Raw genomic sequence first — 26,931 nt, 5'->3', positions numbered from 1 at the left:
TGCAGAGCTCCTGTGTGTGACAAACAGCTTCAAAGCTCTGCTGGAAAACACAGAGTGAACTCTGGATTGCCTTTTGCCAGAGTGCTTCCCTTCCAAGCCATGAAGTCATGCTGCAGAGCAAAACCTGGGGTTTGCAACAGTGAAGCCACCACAAAATTTGTTTCTCTATTTAATATCACACTGGAGTTATGGGAAGTTATGGTTTTGTCTCTATCCTGACAGTAAATAAAATAAGACATCTCCTTGTGTTCTTATCTGAGGGAAAATTGGAATTTTTTGCACGTTGTGTGTAGGAGCAGCACTCCAATGAGTGTGTTCTATGCCAAACTTTCTGATTTTAGCTGAGACTGAGGTTTGTTTGATACTGGCATTATTTATCTTTGCCTCTTGATAAGACAATTGATCAAACTGCTTCATTTTTGTCCTTTCCATGCCAATAAAATGGAAAAATAATCCCTGCTGTTTCACATGGGTCTCACAAAGACAAAACACTTCAATTATTTTGGGGGCTGCTCTTCTGGAAGAAGCTGTTAAAGGCAAAGCAAAGTATAAATAATAAAATCAGCAACAGTTCTGTGCTCCTCTATAGGAAGAGTGTAAATAAAATACACCAAGGTTGAATGAGCACTTCAAAGCACCAGGTTCTTAAAAAAAAACAAATAAAGAAGAGGTAATAGAAAAAAAAACAAACAAAGAAGAGGTAATAGAAAAGAAACAAACAAAGGAAATAAATAAATCTCTTTGACATTATCATGGTGAGTTCTTCCCTTCACAGACCTGCACCCACAGATTCCCTTCCTGGCCTTGATGTACCAGGTGACAAAGGCTTCAAAAGGTTGGAAATCTTTGGCCTTGGCTTTGATTGGCTGAAAAATCCAGACTCATTAAATGACTCTAGTTTGTTAGAGCAGTCCACTGAGCTTGTTTTGAATTAGTGTTAGAATAAGGATGTTTATTTAAGACTGAAATGGCCATCTGGAGAGTCTCTTTTCAGTCATTTTATAACTCTCAACCATTTTCTTTGCAAATAAACTATGGTGACTAATGCTTAGTTTCTTATGGGAAGTTAGGAAAAAAAAATTCAACTAGCACTTTTATGAGTAAGAGATCATTTCTAAAAAAAAAGCTGGAATTATTTTCTTGCATAATATGAACTGATAAATACATGTAAAACACTGGTTTTTTTAAAGCTAAGTTTAATTAAATGTCTAGTTTCTGCCCAGTGCAAATAAACTTTGCAGGGAAAAATGAAAAGTTGCAAGCAATTAAAATGAGGTGCTGTGTGTATACAGTATTAATCATTCTCACTGAGAAAACCTTGTTTTTACAGGTTGGCAGCATTACAGATACTCTGCCAATTTCTGCTTTTACTCAAAAGTTCAAGGCCAAGGGGGACTGTTAGATCATGTAGTATGACCTCTTCTAAATCACAAGCCTCTGAACTGGATCTATTTATGTTACAGAGCCCAGCCATTTGTCTGACTGCAGAACAGTTTTTTTGCCTAACCTGGGCTTTGCAGAAAGGCACAAGCTCATTATTTAAAACCAGCAGAAATTCTGCTTCTTCCCATAGCAAAATACTTTGTGCTTCAAAAGCAAATAGGACATTTCAGATTTATTATCTGATTTGTATTGAGGTTTTGGCTTCAGTTTGCAGCTACTTCACTTTCCAGGTGACTTTTCCTTAAAAAGTGAAGAGTGCCTGTTAATGTCTAATCTGTTTTAATATTTGCAGAGATACAGAATGAGTGCTGAATGCAGTGTTATCATCTATGGGTGTTATCATCTATGGAACCTTCTCCTGCTCCATCTCAGCCACTCTGCTGACACATCTGGGGTCACATTTATCCTCTTGACCAGAGCACTGTGTTGTGATTTCTCATTCCATTGCTTACCCACCATGACCACAAACGCTTTTCTAGAGATGCTTCTCTCTGACTTGTGTTTTCTCACTCAGGAGTTATGACTTCTTCTTGTTTCCAGGCTTACAACCCATCATTTGTCTGTACACAAAAATATCACTTTATAAGTGAACTGCCTTATCTGCTTCGACAAATTCACATTATCAATCCTCATTTTTCCTTTATTTTATAATCATTGACTTTCATTCTTCAATTAATTAGGAGGCTCTTAAATGTGAACAGAGTTTAAAAGTGCTTGTTGCCATGTGTTAACTGGCTGCAGGTACAGGGAGGTGGTTATTAAAAACAACAGAGGAGTAAAATGACAATTTTTTGGCTGTAATAAAGGCATGGAGATGGTTATCAGCATGTTTCTTTCCAAATTCATTATCCTAACACCTACAAAATAACAGTAGAAGCACTTCTGCCTGATTGACAATTGTTGACACCTTTTGGGGGGGAATTTTCAGGCAGTTTTATCCATTTATATTAAAGTTAATAATTTCCCTAATAATATCCATTGTTTGCTGTAAGTTAAGACCTTGCATGACTGCATGGTGAGAAATACACATTGCAATAAATGCTCTCCTCTGCTCTTTGCTTAAAACATTTTTACATATAAATTACTTCTGGCTGGCTATTTACAGCACACTTGAAAAGCTGGGACAAAAAATCAGCATTTCCTTGATGACAGAAGTCAAGACTTTTGGTTTTTAGCTATGGCTTGATTTTGCAGTAGCACTGAGTTGTTAAAGCAGGAATTTACAGATTATACCTGTTCCTCTGACTACCTGTCAGTTTTGTGGCTGCATTTCAAACCTCAATCATGGATTTCTTCTTAGCTGCTAAATCACACATTCAGCTCCAAATTTCAAACTTAAATCGTGGATTTCTTCTTAGCTGCCAAATCACACATTTCATTCCAACTTACTGCTGTTCTTTGGTCCTTTTCAGGTTTCTGTGCCCTTATCTGCTAGATACAACTTAAAAATTGCAATTTTAACTCCTTCATTGCTGCCAATACCAAGACATCCATCTGTCTGTCTATCTATCTATCTATCTATCTATCTATCTATCTATCTATCTATCTATCATCCATCTATCTATCTATCTATCTATCTATCTATCTATCTATCTATATCTATCTATATCTATCTATCTATCTATCTATATCTATCTGTCTATCTATCTATATCTATCTATATCTATCTATATCTATTTATCTATATCTATCTATCTATATCTATCTATCTATATATCTATCTATATCTGTCTACATCTATCTATCTATCTCTATCTATCTATCTATCTATCTATCTATCTATCTATCTATCTATCTATCTATCTATCATCTACCTGTAGCACTTTCAGGTTCTGCCCTTTGGGACTCCCTCCCTCATTTCCCTCCATCCCACAGCAGAAATTTGCAGTGGGTTCAGTAGGAAGGCTTGGCTCAGTGAAAAAAATATATTTATTCATAGAGTGTTGAATAGAATAAATAATTCTATATATATAGAAATATATATTTATTGTTATATATATTTATTCAGAGTGCTGCCACTGGGTTTGTGCATACTTTGTGACCTTTCCAGTTTGTGTGCTCTTGTTTCAGGCACAAAGGTGAGGTCAGCAAGGACCCAGACCTACTTTCACACACAGAAGGTCATCAGCAGCCCCAAGAAGAAGAATCCTGTGTTGGTCCCTGCCCAGCAGAGCCAGTTCCTCTTCAGCCCCAGCCAGGATGTCCCTGCTGCCCCTGGTCCCCTGGAAGGCCACCTCATCCCCATGGCTATTCCTCTAGGTAGGAGAAAATAACCTGGAGCAGATTGTGTGCAGGTTAATCACTGCTATTTCATGGAAATACAACTTTTATCTTCTTAAGTCAGTGGTTTAGGGGTTGGGATTGGATGATCTCTAAGGTCTCTTCCAACCCAAACCATTCCATGAGATTTGTACCTGCCCTTCTCAGGAAATCTGAGGGATCACTTGAAAATGTTCTGGTTTTCCTCGTCCTTCATGCTGGATGTCTGGTGACACCTTGACAGAGCAATTACTTGTTTGGCTGTACCTAATTTGATTTATTTTGGTTTTAGGCCTCATGTTCTTGCTTTCAGTTTGGTACCCAAAGCAGGAACTGAATCACTCACCCTTGGATTCAACTTTTGCAATGACTTCAGCCCAACAATTTCAGAAGGACTGTGCCAAGCACAGTTAATTCCTTCTCATGACTGCTGGATTTTTAGACTTTCAATAGAACCTTTATACAGGGCTTGTTTTAAGAAGGGTTAGTATTATATAGGCATTGAAATAAGGTAATTATTTTTTTCAAAGGTTGTCTCAGACAAAAATTTGTGGGCTGTTATAATAAGTATAATTTGGGTGTGATGCTCTGTAGTTTTTGAATGGCAAACACAATTCTTGTTTTCAACAGTAGGTGTCACCAGAGTCAAGAAAAATGAATAATTTTAAAAACAGGTAGTGTTGAGTTGACAATTTCTGCTGGGAAAGCTTAAAATTAGCTGGTGAATTACTGTAGTTTAGTTAATGTTAATAGGGAGCTTTTTAATTGCTCTGTAATTGCACACAGAATCTAGAAACACACAGAATATAATTTTAATTAATTTATTAATTTCCTGCCTTTGGAGATGGATAGATAAAGCTTTAATTGTTTTTCATCTGTCTGTAGGTCAAACCCAAAGCAGCAACACATCAGTGCAGCCTGCTGGAGTGATCATAGATAAACCACACCCTGTCACAGTTACAACCTCCCTTCCTCCAGTGTCACCAAAGCCTCCTGTAGAGGTAAAAAAACCAAATATTGCTGTGATAGAGATGAAATCAGAGAAGAAGGAGCCACCTCAGCTCTCTGTGCAGGTACATGTCAAGAATGATGATGATTTGTTTGTTTATTTGAATGAGTGCTATCTATAGGCAGCCTGATCCATCAGTAACTTGAACATCAGTAGATGGTTTCCAATAAGAATTAGAAAAATATGGAATGGAGAAACCAAGCAGTTCTCATGCTATAGTAATTTATTTATTCATATTTTAACAATTATCTTTATTATCTGGCCAACATAGAAAACTATTTTTCCCTTAGTCACCTATGCAGGGCATTTGTAAAATTTTGTCACATTTTCTTTTTTTTTAATGAGATTTTTGAGCCAGAACAAACTTTATATAAAAATAAATGTCAGTTTTCTTGGATGATTGCTTTGGCCTTTAAGATTTCTGTTTCAAGCATGATTGTCATCCCAAGATTTCACTCCTGATTAATCCACCCTTGCAGTCCTTACCTCGTGGGTTGGGGTTTGTTTTCATTTTTCACATGAGTCTGTTGTCAGGGAAGTGAATGTTTCTTCCATGTTCATTGTTTTGGATTCCAATTGTTGAGGCTGCACCCACTCCCCCACACCTTTCAGACACAAATGATTCATGGAGCTCAGAGTTAAACACAGGTTGGCTGTTCTGTGCTTTGTTCCCTTGCTGTGTCACTTCATCCCACCCACCTGCATTTTGCTGTTATTTCACACAGTTCTTCAATATTTAAGGTGATTTTTCTTTTCCCAAAGGAATGAAGCATTGAAATCTTTGTTCTTGACAGAAATACAACACATTTTAATGCTGTAATGGGCATGCCTTGATTAAAAACTATATTGTAATATTCTAAACTAATTGCAGGTCCAACACACCTCTGCTCTGATTATTTTAGATAATTATTACAGATACACTCCCCTTCTGTTCCATGCAAGACAAAGTGTCAGGGGATTAGAGAACAGGAGAAATCAGATACTGCAAGAGAAGATGTGACTATTTCTGGTGTTAGTTTGTGCCATTACAGTAATTTAATTTTCAGAACCAAGTTGATATCAGATACAGGCATGAGAAAAGGAGAACAGTGAATTTTAGTGGCTCAACAGCAGGTGGAAGAAAAAAAATCTAAAAAGTTCCATGATAATATATAGATGCTTTTTTTTTCTGCCCTAGGTGTTACCAAATGTTGATATTGACAGTGTTTCAAGTACCAGGAATGTAAGTCCTGTTCCTCCAAGCTCTGAGCCTCTGCTCCCTCCTGTCACTGCTGTAATACAGGTACTGGTTGTCTGGGGATTCAAACTTACTCAAAAGGAAAATATGTTAAATTGCTGCAAAGTTGTCATTGTCTTTAGTTAGAGAAATGAGACAGTTCTAGGAAAAATGGAGTAATTACTCTAAAGAATTTATAGTACAAGGTGTGTGTTTAAGAAAATGAAAAATCGTAGAAAGACACTCTTCTGCCAAGATTAAATGATCACCATGGTAAAACTCGAAGAAAAACAGTGTTCCTGTGTCCTGTAAAGAATTATAATCCCTGTTGGCCCATGCCTGGCTTGTTTTTGCTGGCTTGAGTGCTCTGAGGATGTTCCTCATCCCTCCCTCTGCTGCTTGGCTCTTCTGGAGTGCTCAGTGGTGTGGGCACTGAGCCCAGCAGCCTGTGGTGTTGCAGTGGCCACTCTCTTCTCTTTCCCTACAACTTTTCAGAAGTGTTTTTAATCTTTATTTTAATTCATTATTTTAATCTGAGCAGCAAGGAAGGTTTTGTGCAGCTCAGGGTAACTGCTGTGTGCTGAGTGATAAGGACAGAGTGTGTGAAGGCTTGGTGATTATTTTTGTGTGGTTATTGTACATTCCATTTCCCTGACTTCAGGAGTTAGGTCCTCCAGAGTCCTGAGATCCAGGTATTCTCTGAATCAGACAGAGAGTGTGGACAAAAATAGTGATTTGTATTTAAAATTCTATCACTCCATCCCAGCAAGTGAGAAATGGAGCTCCTCTCCTATGAGGAAAGGCTGAGAGAATTGAGATTGTTCAGCCTGGAGAGGAAAAGGCTTTGGGGTGACCTCACTGCAGCCTTCCAGTACCTGAAGGGACCCTACAGAAAAGAGAGAGACTATTTACAGGAGTAAGGACAAGGGGGAATGGTTTCAAACTGACACAGATTAAGTTTAGATGGAATATTGGGCAGAATCTCTTTCATTGTGAGGCTGCTGAGGCCCTGGCACAGAAGCTGTGGCTGCTCCATCCCTGGAAATGTTCCAGGCTGGGTTGGATGGGGCTTGGAGCACCCTGGGATAGTGAAAGGTGTGATTTAATTGATTATTGTCATGAAGGCTTTCTGCATTTGCACCCCCCAAGATGAAACACCTAACAACTGCAATCTGTCTTTGTTAGACCCCAGAAGAAATACACAGTGAGGAGGAGGAGGAGGAGGAGGAGGACACAAAGCTTCCAGGAGCTAACTTCATTGATGTCACTGATGTCACACAGGTAACCCCATTGCAAAGGTGTCTTTTCCTTTTATTGTTTTTATATTTGTTTTATATTATTCTGTCAAAACTGGAACCACAATGTAAAGAAGCTATTTTGCTTTCCTAGCAGCTTTAAAAGTTCACTTTGTGAGCAATACTGAACTGTTTACAGTGTTACAGACAATGTTATATACAATGTTATAGACAATGTTATATACAATGTTATAACAGTGTTATATATAGATATTAGAAATTACTGTGTGTTGGTGAGTACAGAAACTTTTGAAAAATTAGAATAAAAAGCTAAAATTAGCTTTTCTTTGGATATGTTAGAATCCACTGGAAATACAAGTATTTCTCTAAAACCAGCTGTGATTACAGCACTTAGAGTTTACAATTTAAAACTCTGCATGTAATGAATGTAGTGACAGGCTGAGAGAGCTGGGGTTTTTAATCCTGGAGAAGATGAAGATGAGACCTTGGAGCACCTAAAGGGGCTCCAGGAGAGCTGGAGGGGGACTTGGGACAAAGCCTGGAGTGACAGGACAAGGGGAATGGCTTCAAAGTGATAGAGGACAGGGATAGCATTAGATCTTAAGAAGAAATTCTTGACAGTATTGCTGTTTCTGGTTTATGGTAACACAGGTTTATTTGAGATCCTCTTTCACAGTTTAATTTTTTCAGGTTTTCCTTGGTTAGCTGACCTCTTGTCTGGGGGGTTCTGAGAAACAAAGGTTGGTGAAGCAGCCTGTATTTCACTTTACTGAACAAAACTCACTGTGTGTAATCAAAATTTCCCCCAAAATTTATTCTTTTTACTTCTATATCTCCCTGATCCCAGGATTAGAGTGTACATCAAATTTTAACCCTAGTGCTTGCAGGTAGATTTATTTTTAAAATGAGTTAATCATTTAACATTATCAGCTCATTAAAACAGCCCTAATTTGATGGTTTGTCTATCAAAAGTGTGTAAATGCTTTATTAATTTATAATTTCAAAATTACCTTATGTTACTGGAGGGGAGGAGCTAAATCTCTGTGGACATTGTTCTTCTGTTAGCACAAGAAAAAAGCTTTAAAGAAATCATTTTAGGAACTATCAAAAAATGCTGCAATGTTTAATTTTTATTATGTGAATAATAGTTACTCATCTTTTATTTTTTCTTTTTTTTTTTCCCTGGATTGCTTTTATCTTTTAGTTTTGGCAATGGGATATATTTTAACCACAATCCCAAAATTGTTCCAAGTGAAACATATGTTTGGCCTATGACCACACAGACAATGTTCTTAAAAATGTGCAAGGCAAACACAATGGGGGAGCATAAAATCAGTCTCTGGAGTGGCAGGGGTATTTAAGACATCAAAAGAAAGCAAAGTTATTGTTATAAAAGAGTCTTCAGATTCATGAAAGTATGTGCATAAAATGCTATACAAAAAATAGCTTTTATTATCTTCCCCCACTCTCCTTTTATTATGAAAGCTTAATTCTGTTAGGACTGGGTAGGATAAGTATTTGTGTGAAATCTCTTCCTTTTTTGTTTGTGTTTCCTTTTTCTGTGTTTGTTTTCCCTGGCAGTGTTCCAGGCCAGGTTGGGCAGGCTTGGAGCAGCCTGGTCTGGTGGAAATGTCCCTGCCCATGGCAGGGGTTTGGGACAAAATATCCTGGAGGTCCTTTCCCACCCAAACCATGCTGGGATTATTTCAGAGTGAGAAACTTGCTCAGCTCTCAGATTTATTGAGTCTGCTCTCAAATTCTTACCAGCAGCCACATCCTGCAGTTCCTTCAGCAAACTCCCTGGGATTTCAGGTTAAATGCACTTTTTGCTCTCTCTGAATATGCTCTCATTGCAAGGTAGGGGATTTTGTTCTCAGAGTTTTTGCTTCAAATTTGAATGCCACAGCAAAATATGAAACTACAGAGTTGAGGTATAAATATAAATGTATTTTCCTCAACCCTCATTTCCCATTGATGCTCTTGGGCAGGACATTGATATTTTTACACTTCACTCTTCAGACAAAAGCTCACAGGTGACACCTGCAATGCAGCCTGACCTTGCTCCTGAGAATTCCTGTAGAAATCCATCAAGAGGAAATCCATGGATTAAGTTTCAGGAGTCTTTAATAAAGCTCTGCATGTACATGTTTGGTAATGGAACAAAACTAATCAATAACATCTAATAATTTCAAACTTTTTTTAAAATTATCTGAATATAATTTAGGAAATAAAATTTTGGCTTGATACTTTATAATAAAGTACAATGATTAATATTCCAATCATATCTGAAAGACTTCCTAATTTATGCCATATTTTGATTGGGGGTTGTGATAGATATTTTCAACAGTCCCCAGGGAAGCAAAATGCAGAATTGAGTGCAGAGTATTCAGGATTGGTCTACCAGTTTTGATATATGTTCAAGTTCAATCTGTATAATTAAATACTGACTATTACATTATTTTTTTATTTCAGCAGAGATAATATATCACCCCCAAATGAATATGATCTTGTGCATTATTATGGATTTGTGTGCTATAAAATATAAAATATTTTAGAAATGCAGTAGAGCTGCAAAAGTTTGTCAGAGTTACTAAATAGATATAAGATGTATTGTATGTACTTGCTTTATTTAATCCAGATGTTTGTATTTTGCATACTTTCAGAGGTATTAAATAGGCAGCATCAAAGAAAATTTATGGAGTAATGCAGGCAGAGGAAAATACATAATGAAATGCTGGACAAAGACATCTTTACATTTGCTGTCAGAATGAATTACTGTTCTCAGCACACATATCCCAACAGCATCAGCTGCTGAGCAGCTTGCAAGGCACCCAGGGCCTTCTGACTTAACTTCTCTGCTCATTCCTGTGCCTAAAATGGTTTAAAAATCTTTGTTTAGCACCCAAATGCACATATTCTGCTTTTCTCCCTGCTTTGAAGATTGTCACTATTTAAAGATGCAGAAAGACCCAGCAGTTCTTTGTGTAATGCCCATCAGGGACCTCTCTGACTCTGCAGTTATAAAATGTGTTAAAGAAGGAAAAGTGTTAATGCTGAGGTGGGAAGGAGACAGGAAAATGTTACTTTTTCCCCCCCCCTTTCTCTGTTCTTTCTCTTTTCACTTTTTTCTTTTTACTTTTTCACTTTTTTTCTTTCTTTTTCATAAATAATATATAGCATGGGATCTTTTTATTTTATGGGTTGAAAGTAAGTTTAATTTATATAAGGGAAAAGGAGACTTTTTTTCTCCTTTCACTATGTTGGAGATTAATCTTAGTAAATATAGATTTACAGTGAGTTTTATGCACCATCACATATTTCTCACTGGTAAATCAAGGCTCAGCTCCTCATCTCTTTCATTTGACATGCCAAATTTTCTTTTTAGAGAGTCATGTTACTATTAGAGACATTTGTTTTTAATATTAGAAGTGGAGGTTGCAGGTTCTCATTCATCAGGAGGCATTACTGTATGATGGCTCAGTGGCTGCTTTTTGGGACTTGGAAAAGGGGAAAAGGAAGGAGGCATCTTTGGGAAAACCCAAATATTTTAACTCACTAAGTCATTGCTCTAACTTTTTAGGAATATTGTATTAAAATCAAGTTGTCTGTGAGGGTTGTCTGAATTATTGCTCAGAAATACCTTCTACCTTTCAGCAGCTGGAGTTAATGGAAGTGTAAACACACATGTGACATATGTGTAAACTATTTTCTAGTTTGCAGTGCTGGCAAGTTCATTAGAGATTTGATTGACTACATGCTCATTAACTTTTGTGTATTTGCCTTTTCAGTCTGGAGACTTTAAAGAACAAGTTTGATTTTATTTTAAGAAAAACAACCAAAACACCAAAACCCAACCCAAACAAACAAAAAACCCCTAATCCAACAAGTTACTGTAGAATGTTTCCTAAAGTTTTTGGTTTAGAGGAGGAACATTTCTGGTGTGACATTAAAGAAACCTGACATAGGTCACAAGTAAATTTTTCAAGTATTAGCATTGCCACTGGCTCCCTGCCCTGTGCAGCAAAGGAAATATGAGCCAAATCATGTTTTCCTGAGCAGTTCCTATGGCTTTATACCTCTACAGATTTATGATTTGCTAAGCTCAGAGTTGTATCAATTAACTGCAGCACACTGAGGAGGGAGAATGTGCTTTGTGTGCTGTCCTACATCCACAAATGTTCCTTAAAGCAAAAAACCTGACAGCTACCTCAATGACACTGCCTTCCACAAATGTACCATAACTTCATTTACTGCTTATTTATTAGGATCAGGAAGAGGAGAAGGATGAAATTCCAGAATTCCTTGAGCCTGTTGTGGAGCTTAATGGCCAGTTTAAAGCCGCCTCACCACCACACAATAGTCCTTTGTTTCCTCCTGTGCCTTCTGCTCCTCAGCAGCCTGCTGATATTTTGGATGAACTGATTCAAGAGAGAGAAACTATAGAAAACAAGTTGGTAAATTGGTGAGTTTCAACTTAACAAAGTGGCAAAGAATATATATGGAAGAAGGAATGATTCCCTAATTAACCTTCTCGTTTTTCTCACCTCCATTCCCTTATCCATTTTCCTTTCAGCTCCCTTGCATTTGATGTCAGGAATGCTCTTTTGTGTGCTTTTAGGTGTCTTGGTGTTTGCTGATACTTAAATGGGTTTTATTCTGCCAGGGTGGAACAAGAAATAATGGCAAAAATCATCAGTGAGATGTGCCCAGCTCAGACAGAAGCAGTGCCCAGCGTTAGCAGCTCCGTAAAGAGTGAAGACAGTGAGCCTGTGACCCCTGGCATTGGTAAGTGGGAATGATTGTTCTCTGCACATGGATTAGCTCCATTTTGGGCTAATTTTAACAAGTTGTGTAGGTGTGCTAAAGGTGGATAATCCTGAACCTGTGAAAGTGTGAAAAGCTGCAGTGCACACCTGAATTCATGTGGAGACACAGCCAGTGTTACAAGGCCACTGAAATAAATTGTAGAAAATAAAAAGAACTTAGAATAACAGCACTGTACAAATCACCTCCTGTTATTGGCCACCTAAATCACATTTGGCATTTTGCTGAGCCTGTAATGTTTGTTTGCCTTTCTTTTTTTAATAGATATGTCAAAAATTCCTTCTCTTATGAATGTGTGAGAATGGAGAGAAAAGCATTTCTCCTGTCATGTCACTGTCCTTTGCTGTTGCCTTCTTTTATGCTCCTGATTTGTTTCTCTGCTGTTATTTATCTGGAAGGTTAAAAAAAAGTCACTTTTTGCAAAGGAATGTTTAAAATTCCATAGAGAGTGAGTGGCTGCAGTACAATACATGGGTTTTAGGAAGTGAGACCTGGCTGTGTGCTTCACATCCCTTCATTTTCAGCTGAAGTTGCAGGTGGTGGAGGATTCCAGCTCTTTGTCAATGCTGGTGTGCCTGTGGACTCAGAAATGATAAATAACTTTGTAAAGGAAGCTCTCAGTGAAACCATTGCAACCATGCTGGGTGACAGCCAGGCTCAGAGAGCAGCTCCTGATCCTCTTCCTCCCTGCACCACCTCAATGATGGTAAGTCTGTTTTATTCAAGCTTTTCTGTTGAAGTTCTGCTGGATTTGCTACTTAATTTCATGTTGTTGAATGATAGCTCGTGTTATTTTCAACCAAAAATAGTCATTCTGCTTTCTTGCAAACAAATGAGAGATGAAAAAAAAATTAATTTCCTCATGTAATAAGGAATGGAAGCTGAGAGCAATATTATTTTTGGTCTTATGGGCTTGCAGCCATTCTTTGAGATCTGTTAAAATGACTATTAATTCTTTCTGAGTTTTGACTTCAGTAGTTTTGAATAAATGCTTAATTGATGAGTAGAGCTTCCTGTAATCCAGGATAATTTCCTGTGTTCCCTTTGATAATCAAATGACAGCTGGCTCTTCCTTTGATAACAACATGACTGTGCTGCAATCTGCTGTTGTGTAATGACTTTGGGATGCTTGTGGAAATTGCTGTGCTTAGAAATCCAGCTATGGAAGGCTTTGTTGGAAGTGGGATCAGTCATTCTGTTCTGCTGCACTGCAGTTAGCCTGAAACATCTCCCCCTGCCTGCTGCAAGGGCCAAAGAAGTGATTTTATAGGCAAAAATAAAGGTTTAACTGCTGAGGGCTTAGCCTCAGCCCCCCAGCATCTCTTCCACTCCATCACAGATTGGGGAGGGCCTGATGTTCATCTCAGCTTGTTCTTCTGATGCTCAGAAACCTCTTCTGTTATCCATTCTGCATTTACTGATCTCCCTTTGGTTTCTCTATCAGCTTAAACTGAAATATCCTTCAGCTGAAGTGGTATTTATAATATATGTATTTGCACAATATATATAGCACAATATATATATTGTGCTATATATATTTCCTTGCTATATATATTTGAAGAGATGAGTTTTCTCCTCTCTGGCCTTGTTTTGATTAGCCTAAAGAAAGCAATCATCCATTTTTTGACTCTTGCTGTTGGGTAGCACTTTGATGTTTCCCAGTTTAGATTTCAAGCACAGGTAATACTAAAATGCTAATTCACATTTTTAATAATAATGTGGTCTCCAAGATGGGGTTTTCTTAATGCCCTGAGCTGTAGTAGTGATTCTCTCCTGCCTTTATTGGAATCCTAGGTAGCTAATTATGTTTTTTAAAGCCTTTCCACATTTTTTAGCATGATTGCACAAGTTAAAGGAAAGCTAGCAAAGTTTTTGAATTGTTCTTTTTCCATTTGTACTCAGCTTATAGCAGAAGTTCTGGAACATGTAGTTTATGCATTCTTGTTTTCTCCCTTCCCACTGTGAATTTTCCTATCTAGAACTGAATTTCAGCTGTTACTGAGTTCTTTGGTGCTCAGGATGTCACACAGTTGGGTGTGAGCTGCCAAATGTTCCTGCAGGTTCCACTTCCCATGAGACATTTTAATAAAAATCCTCATCCTGAGGACATACCCTTCAGAAATTAGCCTGGAAGTTTCCCTAGAGCCTCACTGCCTTGTTTTCTTTATGAAATGTTAGAAAACAAGGCTGGAAAAAACCTGCAAAGGTCCAGCATGTTCCTCCACAGCAGGCCAAACAACAGCCATCATATTTGCTAATCTGTCAGATTTCTGTCCATTGCTGTCATCTTTTTAAGGAACATCCCAATTCTCTTTGTGTTTCTTTTAGTGCTTTGCTGTCTTGGTTATTGCTTTGTTTGTAATCTTCTTTTAGCTGGTTCTTCTTACCATAAAATCATCATAATGACTTAATTTTATCCTTGTAATGAAATATTTTCTTAACATTGTCTCAAATGCTTTGTTAAAATCCATATAATAATAGAATTTATAGACTGGACGTTAGGAAGCATTTCTTTACCAAGAGGATGGTTAAACATGACATAGGCTTTCTGGAGAGTTGGTTGGTACCATTAAATGTTGGTTTTTGGGGGTTTTTTTGCCCCTGTTAAGCTTGGGTTTGAAAGCACTTGAGACAATATTTTGTGTTCAGACTCAAATGTTTATTATTTCGTATTTATATTACAGTCTTACAAGTTGTGAGTTCTACAGCATTCTACTAACAAGCTACAAAATGGCTCACTATCTTTTTTTACAAGGTCTTTTAAGGCTAAACTGTCTAATTAAGAAATGACACCTCAATTATTTTCACCTTTCACTCAATAACTTATCACCTGAAGTCTGCAATGTGGACTTTTCTAATTTATCTGATCTAATTACAAAATACCACCCAAACCCATGAAGAAGGTGAAGAAGAACATCTAGCCACTGCCCTAAAACTTCTATCTTCCTTTTTATACTTTGCAATATTCTAAAACTTAAGAGTTTAAAGTTTTCTACTATGTGATATTGCACACTTTTATTCAAACTAAATCCCAGTGCTATCAATCAATTTTGGAAGTTTTCTCTATGGCTTCAGGTCAAATATAGTGTTTTCTTGTGGGTCTGTGCCTTTTAGCACAGGAAGTTTAAAATTCTCAGCATCCAGGGTATCCCAAACCTGTCTATTTCAGAGGCATTTGGGCAATGCCTTTAACAACAAATTCCAGCTTTTGGTCATCCCTGAATTGGTCAGGCAGTTGAACTAGATAATGATTGTAGTTCCAGCTTAAAGAGTCTGTTCTGTTCTATACATGATTTCCCAATTTAATCATTTTAATGCTTAATTCACTGGTTTTAATTAATTCTGTGCTGGTGCAGCTTCCTGGAGGAGTCAGATCCATGGCAGCAGCTGTTGCTGTTCCCTCTCTTCCCCAGCTCTCTCTGGGGCTCCTGGGAAAGCAGGAATTCTGCACTGAGATCATAATTGTGGTTATGATTTTTCTTCCCCTCAGGAGGCTCCTGTGCCTACTCCAGTGCCAACACCCCAGGCCACACCACCACCAACACCACCTTCAGAAAAAGAATTGCCTCAGGTCACAACTCCAGATTCATCTCCATCTCCTCCAGAGATGAGTGGGGATGTTCACGAACATGAAAAAATTAAAGAAACAGGTATTGAAAATAATAATTGAAGTTTAGAAGTAGCAAATATGCTTTAATCTACTGCCTTTAATTTTCTTCTTCAAAGAAGTGTTATCTCTCAAGATAAATATTCTTGAGGCTATAATTCAAGTGGAAACTCATGTTCTACAAAAATTTATGGGCTAATTTTATATAGAAAGCAAACATCTTTTATTTGGTAACAGTTCTATTTTGAAAATTAATGCACATTTCTATGGTCTGTGTGATTTCCACCCCTCCCAACCCCTCCACAATTTCTCACATCAGAAAAATAGCTGTCTTTTGCTCCTTCCTGTGCTTGTAATGTTAATTTAATCAAATGTACACTCTTCAAGTAAAGCAGCTTGATTTTTTAAAATGCAGAGCAGTCTCCCTTGAGGAAGAAATTGAGGTTTTATTCCAACTTCTTCAGGTGCCAGCACTGTACTTAAAAGCAGCAATTCTTAATCTAGTCTTTCTAACTATCAAAAGGTATCACAAAAACTGCAAGTCTTGGTAGAACTGACTCTCTCTGTCTGATGTACATTTCCTGCTTTCCTTTCAGATCTGAAATTTGGCTTCCCACGGGCAGGAGTTGAGGTTGCAGCTGCCATGGCACGTGTGGTCACCCCTGTGGTCACTCCTGTGCTCACCCCTGTCACCACACCTTCCCCAGTGGCCACACCAAGCCCTCCTGTCTCAGAATGTGGCTCCCAGGCTGGAAAAGGGGAAAGTCCAAAGCTTCCAAACCCGTGGGATGGTGCAGAACTTCCTCTGGAAGAAGAGAACCCCAGTCCTGTCCCTGAAGAACCATTCTGTCCTGGGACTGTGTGAGTTCAACAGGCTGCACCATTTCCTCATTTCTTAAAAACTGAAATATGTATATCCTCTATACAGATATGCTGAAAAAGTCAGGAAAAAATGCATTTGAGATAAGGCAGGATTGGGTTTTCACTTTTTTTAATTGCTTGAAGGGCATTTTAGAGAAAAATCTGAAATCAGGGCCTTTCTCAGGGTTTATCAGCCCTTATTCATTGCCCTTAGTAAAGTTGTATTGCTACACCTGCCAGTGACACATAGAGTGACAATGAAATCTTGTGTTATTAGCATTTTAATTTTCGTGTTAACTCCTGGGGAATACACATGGTAATTTTTAGTTATAACCAGAAATTCACAGCTAACATTATTTAACCATGTTAACTCTTGAACTATTCTGTAAAATGCTGTGATCTCACATTGGAAAAAATAGTTCTAAATTAGTTTCTTTTCAGAATTAGTTCTTTTCAATAAAGACCTAGGATTGGTTTATTTTCAGTACTGAATTCAGACGTTGGTCTGCACTGTTGGCTGTGTCCTGGTTATTCACAGTGCATGTTCTGTCCTTGCAGGGAGATGTCAGTGGCCAATGATGAGGAACCAGAGGCCTTGGTGTTCCCATCCCAGCAGCTGCCAGAGAGGCCCATGGAGCCCCTGCCCTGCCCTGCCCAGGTGCCATCCCCAGTGCCCACAGTGAGCTCTGGGGAGTCCAGCCAGGAGAGCAGCCTCACCCCCACGGGGACTGAGACCACAGACAGACCCCTCTCAGAAGGGGAGGTGCTCTTCCCCTATGGACAGCCCCTGCCTGCTGCAGGTAACCAGCTGTGGAAAGCAGAATTGGAATTATTGCTTATTCTTATAAAGCTGTAAGCATTAACTTGCAGTTTGTGAAAATTAACAAGGCTTTGTTGTTCTTTTTCCCGTCACTGAACAAAATGCTGCTGTTTATTAAAGAAAAAAAATATTCAGTCTGCTCTTTTGTCATGAGATCAACTTGGAAAATAATTGGGATTTGTCTTGCTTAAGTACCATGTGGTGCTGAGCTGTTATTGTGTAAGTGTAAGAAACAGGAAAAGAAATATGAAAATATGTCTTTACAATAGACATCCAGCAGTAGGAATTTCCAAATTTACTAAAGCACAGTGTTGCACTTAAAGAATGTGGCTTGGGTTTTCTGTCATGTAACTTGAATGTTTTTAATCATTGTAACATAAAATATTTTTCAGCCTTAGCAGAAGGAGGATTATCTCTTCCAAACCTGGCTGAGAGCTTATCCAGTACTCTCCGAGATGCCAATGAAATGGTAAGGAACTCTTTCATAAAGATCAGAGATAATGTGGGTTCCACCTTGACCATCCTGCTGGATTGGATGTGCTTTAAACATTTTCACTCACCAACTTTTTTAATTCATACTCACAAAGAGTGTTAGAATTTCAGAACACCAAAGGAAAAAAAAAACCCCACATTATACAAACTAATTTATGTTTTTAAAAAGTTGGATAATTCATATACTTCTGTAGGTGAGAGATAGCTATTATGCACTTCCATTTCTTTATTGTTTCTAGTTTTAAGGCATCTTAAACAGAATAGAACATTGCAATGCTCTGAGCTGTTGCAGCTTTGAGCCATCTTTTAATTGCTTGCATGATTAAATTATTAAAGTTGGTTAGCTGAGGCTGGAGTAAGTTAAAGCTGCTTAAAACATCAGAATAGTTTCTTATCCATTGTCTGCTGTAGTCCATGGTTCTGGAAGCCTCCCAAGTCAAGATATTCTCCATTCCCTTTCTCTTTTGGTATTCCTCAAATGCCTGGACTTTTCCTCTGTTATTTTGTGTAAAGCCTCTTGGTGAGATGTTGCTGTTTCATAAATTATGAGAGACATGATGTGGAAGAGAAAGCTCTGGGGGGACCTTACCAATGGATAAATATGTGGTGGAAAGAAGTAACAAAGAAGGAGCCAGTGAAATATGGGAGGGAGTAGACACAGGATGAAATTCAGGAGATTTGGTTTAAACATAGAAGATGTTTTTACTGTGGAGTGGCCAAACACTGAAAGAAGGGCTGCCTTGGGCAGCTGGGTTGGGACAGAAAATCCCCAGAGGTCCCTTCCAAGCTCCACAAGGCAAGTTTAATGTTCTGGAGCAGGAGTTTCCTTCTCCTGGCCTGTCCTTCCTACCCAGAGCTTGCCATGAACATCCATGATTCCAATCACAGCATCAGAGAACATCCTCAGCTGGAAGGGACCCACAAGAATGATCAAGTCCCAGCTCCTGGCTCTGCACAGAACCCCCCAAAACAACCACCACAGTTGTGAGGCTGCCTTGGACTGACAGATCTTCAGGTGTCTTCTCTGTCAGCCAGACTTCTCCCTAAAATCTGAGTTTAAAACCCTGATAACAGATTCACCTAAATTAAAGTTCTCTTCATCAAAGGAACATTGGCCTGCTGAGATGTTCTTTCCTCTCTTCATCAGCTGGATTGGAGCTCCTTCTACAATTTCTTCTCTTTCTAGTATTTCTCCTCCTTCTAGTATTTCTCCATTCTCAATCCAGTCTGTTTGAAGAAGGTAATTCCTTGCTGGTGAGAGCAGCTCTGCAGCCAGATTGTTGCTAGCAAGGGATGTGTGAGGATTTCACTGTTTCCCTGATCTGAAGGGTTTTGTTCCTCTTTAAGTGTTGCAGTCTTTTGTATCAAATAAAGAATGTGCATGCCTGTGGGTAAAAGGAAACAGTGTGTCATCTGTTTGCTTATTTTTAAAGGCTTGAATTTTCATGACATAATTTTTCAGTGTGGAAACTTACTGTTAAAAAAAGCTTAGCTGTGAACTAAAGTAAGAATGATTCAAATTCTACCAAAAACCAGTTTTGGAGCATGTATTATGTGGATTTTTCTGTTTGTTTTTTTGTTCTAGGATTATGATCCTCCAAGTGAAGGGCAGGTGGTGAGGAGAATGGGTAAAGGCTGTCACAGGGATCCTGTCCTGGCTCTTTTAACCAAATTAAATCAAGCACCTGTTTATGTACAAGAAAGAATAGAGCACTCAGAGGTAACTTACAGTCCTTGGCTTTCCACTAGTTTTGAAGTGATTCTTTCCTACTCAAAAGTAGATAAAATATCCCAAATTTATCCTTGCTGTTGGCTGTAGAACAGCTTCATACACTTCATCCCCTGCTGCAAGTGATCCCACTTCTGTTGGCTTCATTCTTGTGTAAAACCCTTAAAAAACACTGAAATCTCAGTGTTATAAACAAACTGTACATCCTGTGTACCTAATTTTCCAGGTGTGTGACTGTCCCCATGTCCCAGGTTTGTCCTGTCACTTGGAGTGCCAGGGAATTTTCTGTCACGTCAGCAATAAAGGTGGAATGTTTATCAGTACAAATACACTGCATTTAACAGCCACAGGAGTGTTTTAGGGAGTTATGAAGAACAACTCAGCAAGTGTTTACATGTACTTTGCACATGCTGTTGATACTGATCTTGGAACAAAACCTCAAAAATTCCTATTCAGTTGGCAGAAAAAAAAAAGAGACTCACAGAAAAATGAAATTATCTGCAGCACAATTTTTTTTGTCACACATCTGAGTTATTTCTGTGTTGGAAAATAGCAGTTTGGACTGGGTGTTCATTCTAACTGACATAGCTGGGGGAATGTTTGAAGGAAATGAACTTTGAATGCTGCAGCAATGGTTCATGAACACATTTATTTACAGCAGATCTTGCTTTTTTGTGATGCTACTGATGCATATGCAGTTTCTTCTTCCTGTCTTGGTCAGTTTAGTCAAAATAATTACCAACTTGACTCACCTCCTTGGCTGTTCCTTTGTCTTTATTTTGCTAATGAGCTCTGGTGGCTGGAATTGGTGAAAAGCTTTCTCCAGTGTTAACTCCCAAGTCTGCCTGTAATTGCAGTGCCATTTTCTCATCAGCACTGCCAGTTACAAATGCAGCTCTGCTTTGCTTTTTCCCTTTCCCAGAGTCACAGACCACTCAGTCTGTCCATGCAAGGCATTCATAAACTCCCCCCAGATTCTGGCAAGGTGTCCCTTCTCCTTCAGAGGAAAATCAGCATTCTCCTGGATGTTTTCTGTGTGATTTTAGAGTGATACTGTGCACATGCATGTGTGGCTTTATGTGTGTGTGTGTTTATTCCACCTATTTTCTGACATGGAAGCAAGCTGGGTTTAACCTGCAGGTTTAAAAGTCAGGATCCAGGGAACCATCCCTATTTTTAGTGCCCTCCAAATCTACTTGAAAGTTGGAGCTTTTATCTGACATGCAGTGCAGAGAGTCAATAGCTTTTAGATGCTGCCAATGTTTCAGGGTCAGGCAGTCAACAGTGCCAAAATCTATAATATCAAAGGCTTCATGTGCTAAAAATGTAGCTTAGGTTCTGATCATGTAGAGATACCACTAACAGAATAAATGATGTTTGGCTGCAAGTGTTTCTTTTCCATCCTTCTGATAAATGTAGATCTTAGTTTCAAACCCAGATGATATCTCCATGGCTTGTTTTCTTCCTCCAATGCAAATAGAATAAACTTAAGTTTATAAAAGCTTTCAGGGTTAATGTAATTAGAAAACAATACCTGAGTTTGGAAGACTTACACTGGGTTTTTACATGTTACATGTGCTGTGGTTTTGGTGTTCTGTGCAGGATTCTGATGGCAGCATTGGGGAGCTCAGTGAAGGTCAGAGGCCAAGGCTGTCCCGAGCACAGGAGAGAATCCTGATGGGAAATTCCATTTTCCTGGAGCATCCAACTGCCCAGAGCTTTGGGAACAGACCACGCCAGGGTCTCCGTTCTGCATCTCCAGGGCAGGTTGTCCAAATTGGAGGTACAGTTCCATTCTTATTTCTTCTCTATGATATTCATGTGGATTCTGAGGAGTTTCCATAACAGAATCTGAAATAATTTCAGACCATACATTCAAAATCCAATATTTACAGGCAATTCCTCCAATGAAACTATTAGTGTTCCTCTTTCAAGAACTGGATTTAATTCAAGCCTTATCTTCACTCTTCTTAGCAATTTCCTACAATTGGAATAAAAATCATGGCAAATACCCATTTGCCTATACAAAAGTTAACTTGTAAAGTACATCTTATTCTTTTAAGTCAAATTCAGTTGTGAGTAACAGATGGAGGCAGTTTCCATTGGACAGGTGTTAGCACCAGCACTTCAGGCTGCTCCTCTCTGTCCCCTTGCTCAGCCCTGCTCCTCTTTGCTGTTATCACTCCATCCTGCTGATTCTGCAGTGCCTCATAAATGGCAATGTATTTGAGCTTCATATATTCCTCTAATGATATGGAAATGGATTTTTTTCCTAGATGGATAGTTGAGGCACACATATCTTCTACAAAGCAGGGAGTTGCTGTTGGTAAAGCAGGGAAATTTATTTTATTTCAGTTGAAAGTAGTGCTGAAAGCAGTTGTCCATCCTTCCACTACCTTATTTTTTATCCCAGGTTCTCTGTTGTTATCTGAAAATGTGCTTCTAAAATTGTTTAATGTAGCTGCTGCAAGCTTGTAGAAAGTCCTTATTTTGTTGACTGTGGTTTTAAATATGTTTAAACTAAACTGAAATAATTACTAAGCTGTTGCAACACAAATGTAGTTGCACTGATTCATCAAAAGTTGTGTAAATTAAAGTGATCAAACAGCTGCTTTTCTGTCCTTTTAATTTTCACATTTATGAATTTGACAAGAGAAGCTTATCTCACATTATTAACCCTTGACCAGTAGAAAGTGGATTGAAATGAAATGTGTTTAACACGTTGCAAAAACAATCTTGGAGAAAATAAAATATTTGCTTGGTTTTGAAGCGATTAACATTTGAACTGGTCACACAGAGAGTAACCTTTTAAACCAGCTGTGACCTAACATTTTGGACAAATACACCAATGTCAGCCTTGAAAATATATTCTGGTACTTTATATATTATCAAACTTTTTCTTTAAAGTAGTTTGCTTGAAAATTGGTTGCATGAGGTTTCCTGAGATAAGAGATTTGTCTGAGTCACTTGTTTGACTCTGTGTTGGTAGAGGTCAGTCAGCACTGAGGACACTGATGTAGCAATAAATCAGTGATCAGATCATCTGCAGATAGTGCAGCACAAGAGGGAATGGTTTTAACTTAAGAGGAGAGATTTGGATTAAATGTGGGGAAGAAATTCTTCCCTGTGAGGGTGGTGGGGCCCTGGCACAGAGGAGCTGTGGCTGCCCCTGGATCCCTGGAGCTGCTCCAGGCCAGGCTGGATGGGGCTTGGAGCACCCTGGGACATGGAAGCAGTGCCTGCCATGGCAGGGGGGTGAACAGGATGAGGTTTAAGGTCCTTTCCAGCTCAAAACATTCTGGGATTTCTCTGGTTCTCTAAGCATGTAATGGTGCTCAGGACCATGGGGTTGGAAGATGTCTGTTAATGGCAGAACCTGTCCCTATGTCTGTCTGTCCTTCTGTCCTCCTTACCCACACTGTCCATGGCTGTGTCTGGCACAACAGGGTTGTATCTCCTTGTATCTTTAAAAATAATGTTTAAATTTTATTTAATTCAATTTAGGATGCCCTTTGACTGTCCTGTAAATAACTTAGCACTTTTCACACCAGGTCCTGCATATGAGGATAATCCACCAGCAGTGTGTTTCTCTACTGATTTTTATACTTATCTCTAAATCTTGTAGTGTTGTTTTTAGTCTTTATTGCAGCATATTTTTGAGAGGAGGCAAGTGCCCTGTACTAACTACCACAGGGCAATGCCCTGTGCTTTTACATAATCTTTATAATCCCAGCCTGAGTTCTGTTGCATTCTGATGATTTTTAATTTAGCTCCCCTCCCTCCCCACCTCTGAACACAGCACAGTAATTTGTTGCATTGCTAAGGAAACAACATTGTATAAAAGCTTGGATCTGCTTTCAACACAGGAGTTGTTTTCATATCAAGGAGAAACAGAAATCCTTGTTTCTAAGTCCTTTTGTTACTGAAGTCAACGCTGAATAGAAAACAATCTGGTTTTGGAGGGAGGGTCAGGTCAGGGGTGGAAAGGATGATCTGTGATTGTTTCCACTTTCCTTCCAAACCTTTTTTCTCTGAATACTGGGATGTGATTGCCTGGCCTTCAGTGCAAGTAAAACATTTCCTGACAGCCACAACAGCTACAGTGCAGGGCTATCATTTCATTTGGTAATTATTTCCAGGGCAAATACTAAATAATAGTTAAACCATGGGTGTCAGACATCACATATTTCAGGGTCTGCATCTTTCACATGAAACCTTGCAGTGGATACTCACTTCCTCTGGCAAAATGAGTCTCCCACAGAGGTGTTTGTAGGAATTTTGGGGATTCTGTATTTTGTGGGGTTGTTTTCAGGTTTGTGACCAGATTTTATTTGTGTTATGGGAACACAGTGTCCATTTGTAGGATGGAGAAGGTGTTGCTCATGTGGGTCCATAACAGCATCTTGGTGATCAGTCATTTATAAATCCTTATTTTCAATGCTAAAAGTCAGGGATATAAAAACCAACATGCAAATGAAATGTGGCACATGCAGTCTTAAAGTGAACAATAATTACAGTTAATTAAGCAATGATTATAGTTAATTAGGCTTAAAATTCATTCTTTGGCTCTGTATGATAGCAGAAGGCTAAAGTTAGTTCATGAGCTATCAGTACATTTTTCATAAAGATGTTTTACACACTTGCAGGCTGCAAAACCATGATAAATGTTGGATTAGAGAGCAAATTATCCCTTTAAAAAAGACTATATACAGGTTTCTTTTAGTTCATACAGGAGTGAAACATTTAATGAAGAAGCTTTTCCAATTTCTTTGCAGTAAGTGTGATAAAGCTCATTAAGCATATAATGGTATGATGAACTGTACAGCTCTGAAGCTTTCTCAGATGCTGCCACATTACAAAACTACAGATGATAAAGCTGATTTATTCTTTCAATTTCCACAGACATGTATTTCTTTTTTCATTTTTATCCCCACAAGAGCAATTTAAAGGGTATACAGTGAGCCATGTAAGGAGGAAATCATTCTCTTTAACATTGCATGTCCCTCTGTTGGAAGTTTCAAAGGCTGCACATTCTGTCACATGAGTTGACCAGCAGATTATGGCTCCAGCTCATGAAGGAAATTTTCTCTCTTAGCAGAAATTCTTGGAGATGCAGATCCAAGTCCTATTCCGATGCTTTTGGTTGAACTGGAGTCACAGCCAGGTTCAAACCCTGCTCTGCCAGCAGCCCAGCCAAGCTGCAGAATGACACCACTCCCAGAGGATCTGTCCCAGGTGAGCTGAAAGCATTTTTCCTGTGCTTAGTCAGAAAGAGCAAACTGAAACCTGGGAAAGTAAATTTTCCTGTTTCACTATCATGCCTGACATCACAGAACTGGTGCATTAAAGTGACACATTCAGCTGAGAAGAGTCAAAGGCATGTGTGCTGTAAAGGTGACTGTGTTTCCTGTGACAAAGCCTTACAAAATCCCTTCTTTAAAGCTCAGACCTTTTTTAGCTTTTCTGCACTTCCTCACAGCTTCAGGGGTCTTGAAGGATCCATTCCTATACAGCATCCATTGGGGCATTCCCATGTTTTAGGGGCACAGTCCTTCACCTGCAGGATAAATCCTGGATATGTGGCTGAGAAGGTGACCACAGAAATACAGAAATTTGGCCTCAGGGGTTGTAAGCCCCTCAGCACTCCAGAAGCTTCACTTGTCCTACTAGGTAGGGGCAGGGCTGGAAAGGCAGTGAGGATGATGAACCCCAGAGCACTAAAAGATAGAGCAACATCCTATTGATCTCTGCTTCAAGCCTAGACAGTTAATTTTTTGCTACTTTATTAGTATGTGCTGTTACCTAGAGATGATGGTTTACTTGCTAACTAATTCAAATAACAAGTGGCAAAAGCTAAAAATGAGGTGGCAGACTGCTCTCTAATATGTGAGGCTTCACAGTGTGTTTGAAAACATTATATACTTGCTGTATTCATGGATAAATTCTGTCCTTCCCTGAAGGTTTTTTATATTTGATGTTTTATTTGTATTAAAAATAATCTATTTTGCATTAAATTCCCTTTGGGTTTATGCTTTTGAGCCTTGATGTGTATTGTGCCATTGGTGTCTGAGCAGTTCTTAAATTTGTCACCTGAAGTGATGTGTTGCATCTTCAGAGAAGATGTTTAATGTTACACCTCTTTTACTTTGAGCTTCCCAGAACAGACTTTCTTGGAATAACTGTTCACAGGCAAAAGTGGATTCTGGCCAGAAGTAATAGGGACAGGGAGGGTAACACATGTGCCTTTCACAGAAGATATACAGATAATTATATATTATCTCATCCTTTATCTGTAAGTAGTTATACATTATCTTATCTTTAGAAAGTTTTTCTTGCATCTAAACCCTTAGTGTGGCTTTATTTTTTTTTTTGCCTGCTGGCATGTAAAACTCACCCTCCCTTCAAACCACACAGCCAAACCCCAGAACTTGGTGTGGTTTTGTTGGATTGGGTTTGTTCCTGAGTGTGGTTATTCCTGATTTAACTCTACATCACTTTCTCACAGGATAACTTTATATGAAGTGATGATATTTATAAGTGATTCCCCCATGCAGGAGAGATGTTTACTGTGGTTAAGCCATCCTGTGAGATCCTCTGCTATATCTTTACATCCTTCTGTGAAATTAAAAAATAACCCCTGTACCAGGTGATTTGAAATCTTGTTGTGACAGCATTTATCTACCTTGTGACAAGGATGAACCTTTCCCTGCTTTAATTAAGGATGGCATCTGTGCTCAGCTCTGCCATTGGATCTGCCTTGTCACCTGCCTGCAGGAACAGATTTTCTGGTAACGTTACACCAGCAAAGAGAGCAGGAGCTGCTGAGCCTTTCAGGATGATTCATTCATTCATTCATTCTGTGCAGTGTTTAAGGCAGCAATCACTTCAGACTTCTTGAAGGATTTCCTCGCAAGTTAGTCACTGACTCTCACATCTTGTTCTTCATCTCCAGACAGTGTTTGCCTTCTCTGAAATCAAACTGTATCACCTACAAACAAAGGCAGAAGACAAATCTATTCAGGAGCAAAGTTTGCTGAGAGACCTGAGAAAATGCAGGATTTCAGATGGTGTCCTGCTGGTCCTTGGCCCTGGGTGGTTCTGCAGCCTGAGTGAGCAGGATCCTCGTGCCAGGGAGGCTTGGCAGGGATGTGGAGCTGCCAGATTTGTTTGCTCCCTGGCACTGGTGTGTAGGTCACAGAAAGAGCCCTGGGTTTTTACACACACAGGGCAGGAGCAAATGCCTTTTAGTCATGAAGAGTGAAGTCTGTGTGGTCACTCAGTCCAAAGCAAATGGCTGAAGTCATACAGGAATTTTCTTATCTACCCAAATTCCTTGGCTGCTCCTCCATTCCTGGCATTAGATTTTTTTTTTTTTTTTGAGATTTATATATGCTTTTAGCCACTGTTAGACAGAA

The 26,931-nt window shown here is 38.9% G+C and overlaps 1 protein-coding gene across 4 annotated transcripts in view; it reads left to right on the top strand.

Annotated features, from left to right (window-relative positions):
• Positions 1 to 26,931, top strand: part of KIAA0586 (KIAA0586 ortholog) — a 69,828-nt gene that overhangs the window by 15,989 nt on the left and 26,908 nt on the right. For 3 of the 4 annotated variants that reach the window (XM_074543981.1, XM_074543978.1, XM_074543980.1), the window contains 14 exons: positions 3,514 to 3,702; positions 4,588 to 4,775; positions 5,889 to 5,993; positions 7,113 to 7,208; positions 11,449 to 11,645; positions 11,847 to 11,968; positions 12,532 to 12,713; positions 15,498 to 15,657; positions 16,211 to 16,475; positions 17,034 to 17,275; positions 17,688 to 17,764; positions 19,373 to 19,507; positions 21,119 to 21,299; positions 24,612 to 24,751. In XM_074543981.1, coding sequence (XP_074400082.1) covers positions 3,514 to 3,702; positions 4,588 to 4,775; positions 5,889 to 5,993; positions 7,113 to 7,208; positions 11,449 to 11,645; positions 11,847 to 11,968; positions 12,532 to 12,713; positions 15,498 to 15,657; positions 16,211 to 16,475; positions 17,034 to 17,275; positions 17,688 to 17,764; positions 19,373 to 19,507; positions 21,119 to 21,299; positions 24,612 to 24,751 — 2,279 coding nt within the window. The remainder of the gene's footprint in view (positions 1 to 3,513; positions 3,703 to 4,587; positions 4,776 to 5,888; positions 5,994 to 7,112; positions 7,209 to 11,448; positions 11,646 to 11,846; positions 11,969 to 12,531; positions 12,714 to 15,497; positions 15,658 to 16,210; positions 16,476 to 17,033; positions 17,276 to 17,687; positions 17,765 to 19,372; positions 19,508 to 21,118; positions 21,300 to 24,611; positions 24,752 to 26,931) is intronic. The other variant, XM_074543979.1, reaches the window with a different exon arrangement.

This window comes from Zonotrichia albicollis, chromosome 6, assembly GCF_047830755.1.
Source record: "Zonotrichia albicollis isolate bZonAlb1 chromosome 6, bZonAlb1.hap1, whole genome shotgun sequence".
NCBI classification, from domain to species: domain Eukaryota; kingdom Metazoa; phylum Chordata; class Aves; order Passeriformes; family Passerellidae; genus Zonotrichia; species Zonotrichia albicollis.
This window is presented reverse-complemented; position numbering and strand designations above follow the sequence as displayed.